This window comes from Pleurodeles waltl, chromosome 1_2 (genome assembly GCF_031143425.1).
Source record: "Pleurodeles waltl isolate 20211129_DDA chromosome 1_2, aPleWal1.hap1.20221129, whole genome shotgun sequence".
In the NCBI taxonomy this organism is placed as follows: domain Eukaryota; kingdom Metazoa; phylum Chordata; class Amphibia; order Caudata; family Salamandridae; genus Pleurodeles; species Pleurodeles waltl.
Window position 1 is genome coordinate 343,026,282 of NC_090437.1, and position 13,882 is coordinate 343,040,163.

The 13,882-nt window shown below is 42.2% G+C and overlaps 1 protein-coding gene across 1 annotated transcript in view; it reads right to left on the reverse strand.

Moving 5' to 3' along the window:
- The window catches only part of CNTLN (centlein), a 1,263,565-nt gene that overhangs the window by 624,341 nt on the left and 625,342 nt on the right, over positions 1 to 13,882 (reverse strand). Inside the window, exon 14 of the mRNA XM_069239496.1 lies at positions 2,430 to 2,530. Within this exon, the coding sequence (XP_069095597.1) occupies positions 2,430 to 2,530 (101 nt within the window). The remainder of the gene's footprint in view (positions 1 to 2,429; positions 2,531 to 13,882) is intronic.

Sequence of the window (13,882 nt, forward strand, 5' to 3'; positions counted from 1 at the left end):
ATTTTGCCTGGCCCGAATGGCACTGCACTGGCAGGCCTGAGATGTTTTAAAAAGCTACTTCAGTATGTGGCAAAAAGAGCGCGCAAGCCCACTAGTAACATTTAATTTACAGGCTCAAGGTACATGTAAATGCCGTTTACTAGGGACCTACAAGTAAATTAAATGTATCAATTAGGAGTAAGCCAATTTTACCATGTTTCAAAGAGAAATCACAAGCACTTTAGCACTGGTTAGAAGTTTTAAAGTGTGAATAATCCTAACACCAACAAAAACAAGTTCAGCAAAAACAGGGGGAGTTAAAGCAAAATGTTTGGGAGAATACCACGGCAAGGATGGCAGGTCTAAAAGTATGCTCCTTGGATAGTGATCTTTCTATGAGGTGAAAATACCTTGCAAAAAGTAAGGAAAAGTTTAATCTTACACATTTTGGGAAGACACCCAGAAGCTCCTATGAAGAAAGAGTGCTAGGTGGTTGTCCCACTGTAGAATCATAAAAGTTTTAAATGGAAATATGTGGACCACACCTTTGAGAAAACAAATCACAACAGATGATTAGGACTTGGAGTCTAACTAACACCCTTGGCACCAATGACCATAATCAAGATTTTAATATATGCACACAAGAAGGAAAAGGAGAGCAAAAGAAGGAACACAGAAACAGGAATAAGGCTCAGGGAAAAGCAGGACTGGAATCGGGTCTGGAATACACATAGAACATAAGACAGAGTTAAGGAGTTACATGTAATAGGACAAATCAAGTGCATATAAAACTGGGAACAATAACTATAGCACAAATAAGAAAATACGTAACAGAAACTAAATCAAAAGGCAGCCGAAATATCATGAGGAAACTGGACAACCAAGTCAGTTGCGGGCCACTGCACTCTGTGCTAGCAGGGCTGAAATACCTGGAGACTCAGGGGAAAAGCACAGATGAAAGGAGAAGGAGAAAGCCAGGTGCAGGGACTCAGGAAAAAAAAACAATGAAAGGAAGACTGCACCCAGACTTTGAAAGGGGAAGATCATCAAAACCAGGAGCCACAAGACAGGACAACAAGAAAGACAGGAATAGAGTACGGATTGGAGACTAGAGAGTGGAAAATCCAGAAGACAGGTATAAAAGGGTCAGAAAGACCAGAGGACCCAGGAATTAAGACAGAAAATAGGCCACCACCAACAGGATATGATCAGGGCAGGGTTTGGAGACAGAAAGTACTACATGGACCATGATGCACCAGGAAAATGGTGTGGAAGCCTGGGTTGGGATGAGGAGATGGGAATGCAGGGTGTTGTAAAGGGTCCCGTCATACTCTGGTATAATATCTGAATCCCACAAGGCCCACGAATGCGCGATGTGATGGTAGGATGGCACACTCTTCGCTTGATTTCTGGTCACTGCTGAACCCTAAAACCAGAGGCAGACCTTATGGGGATCTGTCACAGGCATTTGTTTGCAGCAGTGCCTTCCAGGTTTAAAGCTTGTGGTTTTCGGAGGTGACATTTTCTTTGCACACTGAAAAACTTTTTGGAAGGGAAAAAAAAGACTTGTCAACTGATGAAAAAAGAGAAGCTACCTTAGGATCAGCATACAACGTTGCAGAAAGAAGGGAACTGGTTCAGTGTGCCTGGGTGGCACCTACATATAGCTCCAGTTGTTACTTCTGAGGCAGAAGAGTCAAAACTGAGCCACACAACACTACCTACATGAAAATTTTTGTGGTTTATGTGTGCCACCTGTGGATATTCTGAAGGCGAGGAATCTGCGGTTAGAAGTATTTACCAGAAGGAAAAGAATATTTGAAGATAAAGAAGGAGCTAGACAGTCCCTCCTACCCCAAAACGTCCCCAGTACAGCAAGGAGGTCTGGAAGGTGGGGGTGGCAAGAGAATTTTGGGATGTGCATCAGTTCTAACTGTTCCTAGCATCTTCCGTCAACCAGTCAATATGCAGATAAGAACCCGTGAAAGGACACAGAACTATCTTAAAAGTCCTTCTATTAGCTACTAAATCACTAGAAATGTCTTTTGAATAATGGAGCAACCCAGAAGTGAAAAACAGACCAATTCAGGAACTAAAGAGTGTTTATTGGAATAGGGACTGGGTAGCCAGCCATTCTAATTAACTCAATTTGGAATTAATAAAAAATAAAAAAATAAAAAATAAAAAGTCTGACATCTCTGCCTAAAATGCTTACGGCACCCTTTTGAATAAAGACCACCTTCGGAAGTTAGTAAACTGTTAGAACCAAACTACAGGAGAGGAAAACTCAAAAAAAGATCTCAACTTTATGAAAAAGATTTATTCTGCAACAAATTTGAAGACTTTGCAAAATCAAATGGAGAAAAAATAGGCCTACAAAAGTATGAATGTGCTGTGTGCTACGTCTATTTGATTCTTGACTTGCAAAAAATATTCTTACAAATTCTTACCTTCTCTTTCCTGCTGTAGACATAGCTTTAGCTCCTGAATCGTAGCTTTATCCATAGAAACCTGCACTTTCAACTGATCTAACTCCTCTTCAAGATTCATTCTGTAGCATAACCAAGAATTGCATACATTAAGTAATAAATATAGGCATTAGACGCAACAAAAACTTTTAAGTCTATAAAAAAACATTAAAAATAAATACACAAGAGTATGAAACTAACAAACCTATGTAATTTGTTGGACAGTAACTGCTTAAAAAAAACATTAAAAATAAATACACAGAGTATGAAACTAAAAAACCTATGTAATTTGTCTGACAGTAACTGCTTATAAACTTTCTTTGCTTAAGAATTTTTTTTTAAAACAAGAAAAACAAGGAATTTACCTTTCATAACACTCTTTCTGGTGGATTCCTATCTAGCAGCAAATACCTCACCTTTTAAGTATTCCTCAGGCGGCAGGCTGGACCTGGAACTTTCTTAGCAGTGTTCCCACATGCAGCTAGGTTGTGCCATGCCTCTTTGCATTGGCTTAGTTCCACCTTGGAAGTGACGAAGCAAAGCTGCATATAGCCACCGTCTCTACACGTAGACATTAATTTCTTGCCCGAATATTTTTGGCACCCTCAGATGTGCAGCACAAAACAATTGGAGGCAACAGAGTGTAAATCTTTAATTTGGGACCTTTTTGGATAGTAAAAAGAGACCCCTCTACAGAATGGGGAGGGAAATGAGGAATCTGCTGTAAGGTAAAGTAGCCACCAGAAGGAGTGTTACCAAAGGTAAGTAACTTATTCTTTTAATGGATACTTCTAAACACAGCTTCGGAACAAATACCAAAGTAGCGATCCAGTACTCTCACTGAAGGTGGAGGGCATGTGCAGGGGGCTCAGATCAAAACGTCAAGCAGGACAAATAGCAAAATGCCCTTCCCATCGGAACTGGCTGTCAGGGCTGTACTGCTTTGTGAACATGTACAGGGACGCCACGTTGTGGCCTGACATAAAAAAATGCAGGATAGGCATTCTGCACGCTAATGTAGTGGCAGTAGCCTTAGTCCAAGGGGGACGGGCCCTCAGCCCTTCTAGAGGCTGTTTCTGGCTAACAAGCAGCAGATCTTAAAGCAAAGGACAATCCATTTTGACAGAGTTCTTTCCTGCAACATCTTTCCTTACTTTACCACACAGAACTCCACTACAAATTGACAGTCCATCCCAAGTCTTTGGTATGACAAATGTAAAACCTTGCAGCTCTTTTGGGGTGTAGCCCATGGAGTCTCTCTTCCTCTTTTGAGGGATGAGGCGGAGCAAAGAATGTTGACAGGGTGATGGGCTGCCCAACATGAAAAGGAGCCACAACTTTTGGCAAGGAGACCACCCTGGTCCTCAGTACCAGTGTGCACGGAAAAAAGGTGGTGTGGTGCGATTGCACCTACAGAGCCAGCAGCTCACTAACATGACAACCTGAAGTGATCACAATGAGGGAGACTGCCTTTAGGGTCAGAAGACGCAAAAACCAGCTGTGCACAGGCTCCAAGAGTGTACACCTGAGAGTGTACACATGAGAAATGTCAGGACCAAATTAGGGACTCACTGTGGCATCACAAACAGTCTGGGAGGGAGCATGCTTTTCAAACCTTTAAGAAAACTAATCACAACAGGAGACTGAAACAAAGATGTTTGGTCCTGTAAATTCAGAAAGGTTAAAAGCGTTAAATAACCTTCAATAGTGTCCACAGAAATAGTGTGTTGGGACAAAGAGAAAAGAAAAACAAAATATCCAACAGTTTGCAAATGACTTGCAAAGGGCCTGTCCAGAGAACTCCACACAAGGAAACAAATTTGCCCCAGCGCCCAGCATAAACACACTTTGTGGAAAGGAACCTGACTGTCAGGATGACATCCTTAACTTCAGTTGACAAATCAAACAAAGTCAACCGCTGCTGCTCAATCGCCAAGCATAGAGGTGTGGAGTGCAATGGTTCGGGTGGAAAACCCTGCTCTGATGCTGCAACAGAAGATCCTCCTAAAGTGGTAGCCTGATCGGGAGGCAGACAGACGTGCTCAGATGGTCTGAGTACCACAATCCTAGTTGAATCCGGGGCCACAAGGATGACCTGGGCCGGGTCGTTCCTGATTGTCTACAGAGATCTGGCAGGAGATGTAGAAGAGATAGTCAAACAGGAGACCTGTGTTCCACTCCAGCTGAAATACATCTTCTGGAGAGCCTTCACAGGAACTCCACTGCATGGTGTAGAAAGTGGTAAAGAGATCAGGTCAAAGTTCTCATCATTGTCAGGAGAAGCCTGGAAATGCAGCCACCATTCATGATCCACCAGGCACCATCGGCTGAGCACCTTCACTGTGGCATTCAAAGATCTCATCAAGTGGTTCACTATTGGGGAGATGCCCTGATGTTTCAACGAACTCCAAAGGCACAAAGCCTCCTGGCACAGGACTAAGGACCACACTTCACCTTGCTTTTTGCAGTGCCACACGGCCGTGGTGTTGTTTCAGAACAATCTGTGCTTTGTCAATTAACAGGAGGCATATTGACGTTTTGGTGAATAAGAAAGTCATCCTTGATCCTTTCATAATGTCAAGGTCTACGGACATTATCTGTAGTACTAAGTTTAGAGGTAGAATTGAGAATGAAGTGCTCACATGAGAGTCGCAGGTTGGAGGCCATTACGAAGGAATAGAAGACCCAACCAAGTTAAACCCTTCTCAATAGTACATTCTCCCAGTTTACACAAGGAAACATTCTAGCAAAGACAAAGTTATTAAGTAAATGGAATGTAAAGGTTTCCTAAACACTTACATTTTTTTTTAAGTATGTAGGATAAGGGGAAATGGTTTTCGCTGTGGAATAAAGGAGGAGGAAATAATTTATTGTGCTAAAGCACATTTCTGCAGCACATACACAATATTTTTTCACCCCATCAGAGAACAATGAAAGAGAATAACTGTAGAGGAGGATTATGTCCGGTGTTATAAAAATAAAATGTCAGATTTTCTAGCACACCAGTTATTCATGTATGGTAGACTTTATTTCAAACTTATGAAAATCTATCTCATGATTACAGAAGGCACACATGTTGCCAAGAATGTATTTCGTTAGGGACCAGAACATGGCAGGCAGCAGTTTTTTTTTTTAGCTGGTATGTCACTCTGCACTAACCATTTTTTCAACAACTTTATTTATGTGAATTTTCAACAACCTAACAGGTGACCGTTGGGCAACTACCCTCACAAAATATACAGAGCTCAGTAAAATAATACAACCATGCAACTGGGTCGTCAATTACAACCTACTCCACATTTGTCATGGATAGCATTTACGTTTAAAACAACCCCGATAAAAGCCGGACAAAATAAATACATCTGCGCCCTATTACAGATGGTCAAACCCCTTTCATAGCCCACAGTCTCCCACCTCTATGGAGAGGATATGGCTGCATTTTCTCAAAAGTTGGCCACGTGCTGACCGAAGCACCCATGTCCTCTTTGGAGTCACCTACTAGTGGGGGTCATATCCCTCCTACTCAGGAGAAACAAACAGGCCAGCTATCACCAATAACCCTAGGGTTTGCACTAAACCATTTTGGAGGCACCATCATGCAAATAATACAGTGACCTGCCAGGAGCTCGCCCGTGTCACCAAACATGCACGTCAACCTGACAGGCCCACTGTAGGCTCCTATTTCCATTAAAACTGTAAGCAAGCATATCTGATCTGTTAAAATCAGTGCATCTGGTACCTCCTTACTGCTGTGTTCACATTTCTTCATATGCCAGAGATAAGCAGTTGAGAAATGGCTTCAATTGTTAAGACATAAAAGGAATGGCAGAATGGGAACCCCATCAATTCTGCGCTTCTCTGCCCCATGTGGAGCGTGAGTAAAGTGACAGGCGTCAGGTGGCAGACTTGGAGCCTGAATGGGCAAGCTAATTCGAGAAGCAATCTCACTTCTGCCTCCACTTGAAATTGCCTTGAATAAGTTTCAGCCAGTAAGAGACAGAACATCGACAGCTGTTCATCAAAATCTGATTTGAGAAGAGAAATTAAAGAAAAAAAAAACATAATACTGGCCATGTGAATTGTATCTATTGCTGTGTATTATATGCTGGTCAGGTGAGTGCAACCTGTTTAAAGGTGGTAAGTTGTTAGTTGAGACTATTCTTTTGACCTATATCAACAGCAACATCCTTCAGTGGCTGGGTGCTTAGGGTTCTTTTCACCACCAGTGATATAACTACCTTAAGGGATGCCTTGTGATTTTGTGGTTTTTGCTCCAAGTCTTCTCTGTTTGTACCGACTGAGAGAACTCACTACATCAGTGAAACAATCCAGATTAGACACCATAGGCTAAAATAGTGAAAATAAGGAACTTGAAATTAAGATACTGATGTACACAGTGCGCTGTCTGCTTTGTGTTAGTGTGTTAAGATTTATTTGTCACGTAGGTTCTTAAATCCCAGAACAAATCTTGATTTGGACAAAATGACCCAATCTATAGGAAAAAGTAATTTGGTAAGTGATGCAGTATAAGGGAGAGTAATCTGGGAGAGCATCAAGGTTTCTTCCAGAATACTATGGGACTGAGGATTTTTGTTTTCTTTTACAGGAAAGCATTTGTCTATGTAATTTTTCCTTTTTGCGTTAGTTTATTGTTTGATCATAACTCCTTTAGCTTGAGTTTGCCAGGCTAATCACAGTTCTTGTTTTTCCAGTGGTGTTCAAGTGCCCTTAAGGGACAGTTAGATCCATTAATCCTCGGAGACATGCTGAGAGAGAAAAAACATACGTCCTTGGATTCTTTTTTTCTAGTTCTTTTCACTTGGGTCTACATAGTTTACTTCTGCGTAGTCATCTGGCTCACTATCAGTTATATCAAGACTGATGACAAGATTCCAGGACTGCAGTGCTTGTTAGAAAAATAGACCAAGTATCTGCAACTTTTGATCCCTGATCACTCTGGTGTCAGCAGGTTATCACTGATTGACTCTTCAATCTGTGACAATACAGACCAGTAGAAGGCTGTTGAAGATAGACTTTTGGGAACTGTCAAGGGCATACGTGTGTACTGTAGACTAAGCTAGTGTAATCAAGTCTCACAAAAGATACATTCAACTTGAAGATTATCAGTGGTGCTGTAAAATCAAAATATTGCCCCCACACAGCACTGCCTCAGTATTTCTGGAATAACAAAATGATCTACAAAACAGAAGCGATCAAAGTGCTCAATACAAGTTTGCATTTGTACCTTGAAAGTCTAGTCTGACTGATGAATGCAAATGGTGTCCAGGAGTGGCTGCACCTAAAGCAAGGCAAATTCAGCAGTTGTGCCAGCTGTGGTCTGGAGAATTTGAGGTGCAGCTGTTTTCCTTTCCTTGTTGTCCTAGTGAACACTCATCACCAGTTGCCACATGGGAAGCTACCACAACAGTAGTACCAGCAACCACCACAGAGCAGAGCAGTGTGTAGGTGGCATGGGAGTTTAGCAATGGGAAGTTTATTAAACCACTCACAGCAATTAACTGAGCAGCTGAGAACTGAGGTGTTACGGGGAATTGAGGGGAGATGTGTGAGGTACGGTTACAGAGGCAAGATTACCCAACAGTGTACCCTTTAGTTCACAGCATTTCCACTAATTATCAAAAATTTGTTGCGAAAGACAATCGTGGTAAAGGGTTTTTCATTGGAAAGACTTCCTTGTAAAGACATCTCGTTGCTTAGCCTTCGTTGTTAAGGATATTTCCCTCATTATTCTCCCCCAATCAATGATGGTTATATGTTTTTGGGGAAATTTGCATTAAAGGACGACAGGTGAGTAAATGAGCGCTTTGGACTCAAGCCTCTAAATTTGGAAAACATTTAATTACATTTAAAAATGTTAAATATTTAACTACTAAGAAATTCCTTTAAAAATACATAACAGCTAATTACACTAGTCCCATGAATATAATGAAAATGTATTTAACATCCATGTACTGACTTCAGAGACGTGTGCTTTTAGTGTAAACAATAAATTTGCTGCCGCTGTCTAACACGTGGCCCCTATAAGGTGGAACACCAGAGTACCAGAAACAATTCTATGCATCGTATTATTGGACTATGACTTATATAAAGCTGATAACGTAATTAGCTTCGAAATTGTGAAAATAACAATCTTATACTGTACAAAAGCAATCGCTCCTGCTCATGTGCTTCACTTTGCAGGCAGCTAATTTTCCTATCGTGGAATTCTTCTTTAGGAATACAGACACAATGCATGCATAGACCTTTAACAACCAAAATGTAATTTCAGGCTAGCAGAATAAACAACATACTGGAACTTCAGCGACATGTACTAACGCTTATGCAATCTACTGTACGAAACATCATATTCTATTTTATGAATTCCCTATTGGACAGAATATCCTATTATGTGAAAATGAAAAGGAAAAAAAAAATCTTTCCTCAGTATATGAACGCGCATTCCTGGATTGTCACCTATTCAGCCCATGTATGAACATCTTTCTGTGTACCTTTTATGTACTCACATTCTAATTGTGCAGCATTCATCGCGCCGGATACAGCCAAGATAAGAGACGAGCTCTTCGGAGTTGTTTTCAAAGGAGATTCACTTTCAATCTCACAGCGCACCCTAAAGCAGCAGGGACTAGTCAAAGCCTACGAAGCTCTCTCGAAGGTGCAAGAATTAACATTTGAAAACGAATACAAATGTGCAGCACAAACATATTACTTCTTTGTAATCCCCAAACACAATGGACAGCCTTATCACAACATGTTTTATTTCTTTATTCCAGAAAAAAACATCCTGACCTTGGGTCTGATCAGCTATTTTTCCAATCATAATAACACATCATAGAGGCGATTGTCTCAAATATTTGGACTGGGAGGAACCTTTGTTAGGTGTGAAACGAAGATTGTGCTCTAGCTGTACCACTGGATTCAAGCTAGCCTGGCTGATGAAGGGTGATACCGTGAAATTGGTCCCAGGTTCTTGTTTCCGGTCCAGGGAGGACCTGGCTTGGCAGTGCGGGCTGGACTGTACCGATGATGAACAGGGTCAAGAGTGCGAGAGCGAAATATCTGATTTCTTTTATATCATCAAATATCTTGTTCCAGTAGATCTGTATTGGGGCACAGCCCACGTCATTTGTTAAAAATCGTACTTTGTAGCAATACACCTCCATCAGCCAGAGGAGTCCGCCAGCGTAGCATGCTGGGAGGCGTATTGGAGAGTTTATTTATGAACGTTTATTTTATAAGCATGAATTTCCCTCTAGGCGAAACACCTTTAATTTGGTGACAAAACAGCCATTGCGAGCAGTGTTATTTGCCCAAAGTCTAGCTCCCTTTGCCCGTCATAAATACCTTATTACAACTCCAGGCATTACGCATGCAGTTGTACATCCGTGTTCTTAGACGAGCTGAGCTCGGGTTTGTGATAATTAGAGAAAGTAACGCCTAAGGGCTCACCAGGCATATTAGGATGTATCTCCCTTCTGGAGTGGCGCAGCCGCTGATATATCAATGTGTCCACCAGTGTGGAGGGTTTTCCGTGTAGCATGTCTTGCTATGATGTGAATTTGCCTTTCAAAAATAAGTCCCCTAGTGCTACCAGCCCACCTTTCGGCAAACACTTGATCACACCGGGCCCGGATGTCAATAGCAGCTCAGGGTGAGGCAGCAGAGGTATGTGTGGTGTGTGTATTTCCTTGGTATTTTCTTATGACGCGATAGAGCTCACACCCATTTCGTGCACTCCACTATGTAATTCATCGGTTGGACGGTAAGCCTGAGATAGCAGAACGGAGTGCAACAAAATGGGGCAGGCGTTTCAGCCTCTAGGTCCAGAGGTGGGGGTCATTTTGTAGAATAAACCCAGTTATGTGCGAAGTGAGCCAGAGCTACCAGGTAATATATCTCAACATTTGGGGCAGAAAATCCACCCTTAATGTATGGCACCTCCAACGTATACCAAGCAATCCTGGGATTTTTATCTGCCCATGCCAGTGTTTTCATTAATGATCTCAGTCGAATGAAAAAATATTGTGGGGACTGGAATGTTCTGAAAAGGATACATCAATTTAGGAAGGAAGAGCCTTTCCATAAGTACTACACTCCCGCTGACCGATGCAACTTAATCCAATGGCCCATTTGGTTTGTGATTCTGGTCATGCATTTCCCATAGTATTATTTTATTGATATGCTCAATTACCAGTGGTACTGGATGCTTAAATAGCAAATGGACTCTGTCTGCCACATCAGGGGATGCTGTAGAGCAAGGAACATTGTGATTCTCGTCAGCAGCATCAACGCTGATTTAGAACAATTTATGCTGTGGCCAGACCACTTACCAATACTACAATTTCCTCAATAACAGAGTCCAGATTATGGGCTGGACTTTTCACTATGAGAAGGATGTCATCTGCATACATTGATAGGACAATACTATGCAACCCAAATTAGATGTCTTTGGTATAATACGAGCCAAAGATCCAAGTGCTAGTGTAAAAATAATAGGGGAGAATGAATATCCTTGCCTAGAACCCCTCTGCATGGGCATCAGAGCAGATAGTAAATTGTTAACTTTAATTCTGGCAGAGGGTTCGGGCCACAGACAAGTTACCAACTGAAATAAAGCTTTGCCCAGAACCACCCTCTCAAACTGTCAGCAAGCAGGAGCTTTCTATAGAGTCAAGGGATTTGGTCGCGTCCAGAAATGCAGCCACTACCTCACTCTTAAGATCAATTTAGAGAGTTACTGTGAAGAGACTGCAGAGATTATCCACTGCAGATCAGCTCAGAATGAAACCTCACGGATCTGGCTTAATGAATAATGCACGTTGAAAGTATAGGGAGTAGCCGATTTGCAAATATTTTTGCAATTATCTTGTTGTCCACATTGATTAACAATGGATGTCTGTATTACTTGCTGCCTGGGGCGGCTTGCTAGGTTTTAGCAGTGTGATCACTACCGCTTCTCCCAACACTGGGGAAGTACACTTAGTTAAAATACCTCACTATAGACTTCCAGTAGGAAAGGAGCAAGCTCCACAACATACCCTTTATAGAATTTTAGTGGGAGCCCGCCCCCACCGGGGGCACACCCATTTTTCAGAGTTTTTGTAAGAACTTAAATCCTTGTAATGTAGTGGGGAAGCAAAGCAGTTCATGCTGTCAAATACCAACCAAGCTAGTGTTGCCTTGTTAGGTATTCACTAATATCAACCTTAGACTGCTAGTGCAGAACTCCGTGAAGGCATCCTAAACGTCTGTGTGAGAATGATCCAAATTTCCATCCTCTGTTTTTATTTGCAACATATGTGAAGGTGATCAAGCCGGACTAGGTAGGCCAGTTAGTGTGCGCTTTGGGCATTCTTAGTCCCCATATCGCCTCGCCTTTGCATGTTTATAAACCAATTTGATGTCTCAATCTGCATCCATCCCTAATATTCAGCCTCTTAAGGTTAAGCGCTGCAAGTAATGCCGGATCATGGCTTGCATTTTAGGCCCACTCAAGAGATGTAATTTGAGTTTCAAGTTTGTAAAGGCAGCCACGTAACGCTTTAAGGAAGCCCTGGCCTGTGGAAATGCATTGCCTTTATAACAACTTTAAAAGCCTCCCATAAGGTGGGATACATTGTAACAACATCATCATTCATTCCAAAATAGGAGTGGATAGCTTACAGGATTTTTGTGTTAACCACTTTGTCCAGCATCTCCACTGGTCGTAGTCTCCAAATCCGATTTGGTAGCCAAAATGCTAGCATTTTCAACTTGAGTAGAAATGGTGAACGATCTGATAGTGTGCTCGGAAAATATTTGATGATTTTTACCCATACCATGACATATCTGGACTCTAGCCAAAAGTCCAACAAATTGGAAAAAGTACTTTCTGTTAGTGGGGTAGCTGGTACGATATGTACCCACTAGTTCAAATTGTTGCATTATGTTAATGAATCTCAATGCAAGCTTGAGTATGGCCGTGCCCCCACAACACTCATGCCATCCATAGCAGGGTGTAAAATGGCATTAAAATCATCCACCCGTAATAGTTTAAGCAGATTTGTTATAGTCAGCTTAGTCCCTAACTCAGAAAAATAGGAGGGGTTGGCAAAGCTGGGTCCACAGATATTTAAAAGCTCAGCATGTGCTCAACACACAGAATATCTTCAATCAGTATAAAGCACCCTTGCTCATCTGTTGGGACTTGAAGAGGTTTAAACTGAAAGCTATGCCTTACCAATATAATCATCCCCACTGGATATGTGGAGAACGAGAAGTATAAGCGTTCCAGTGGCTAGCAAATCTGCTGATCCCGGCATGAGCAAATTGTCTCTCTTGTAACAGAACTATGTTTATTGAGTGCCTGTTAATGTAGGCAAACACCTGTTCAGCCTTACAATAATCATTAACACCCCTCACATTCCAGCTAAGTAAGGAAAATGTTACTTACCCAGTAAGCATTTGCTTGTGGCATGTACTGTTGTAGATTCACATGTTCTGCATACTCTTGCCATCTAGTTTTGGGCCAGAGGATCACTTTCAAAATCCTTGTCCACGCTCACAAGGCCCTACACGACACTGGACCAGCCTACCTCAACGAGCGAATCAACTTCCACAGATCGACTCAACATCTCCGCTCCGCCGACCTCCCCCTCGCTACAGTCCCCCTGCATCCAACGCACCACCGCTGGAGGCAGATCCTTCTCCCACCTCGCCACCAAAACCTGGAACTCCCTCCCCACCAACCTATGCAAGACCCAGGACCTCCTAACCTTCAGAAAGCTTGGTTTCCCACAGTGCAGGTGAGGACGATATGTGAAGCGAAAAGTTGTAAAGAGAGATATACATGCAAAGAAAAAAGGAAATGAGATAGAAAGATGACTGCATCAGCCACAGGTGCCTGCGAAGGAAGGTAGCTTATGCGAATCTACAGTACCACAAGCCACAAACAGATGCTTGCTGGGTAACCTTTCAGGTTGAGACATGTGTGGCTGTAGATACACATGCTGTGCTTAGACTGTTAAGCAGTCCTCCTAGAAAAGTGGTGGCTAGCCTCAGGAGAACGTGTACTTAGAACTGCTTGGCCAAAATTGGCTTGTTGGCAGGCTAGCACATCCACACAATAATGTTTTGTAAAAGTACGTGGTGTGTGGCTGCTTTAGAGATGTCAGCTAGAGGGATGATCCACAATAAGGCCATAGAAGCTCCTTTTCCCCCCAAATGGAGTGGGCTGTAGGGGCAATGGGCAATGCCCTTTTAGCTTTAGCATAGCATGTCTGGGTGCATTTTACAATCCATCTTGCTATGCCTGCTGTAGATAGGCATTCCTTTTTGGGGTTTGGAAAAGGCAACAAAGAGCTGTTGTGTCTTCCTAAAGGGTTTAATTCCATCAATATAGTACATGAGAGCCAGTTCCACAACTGAGTCATGTTGAG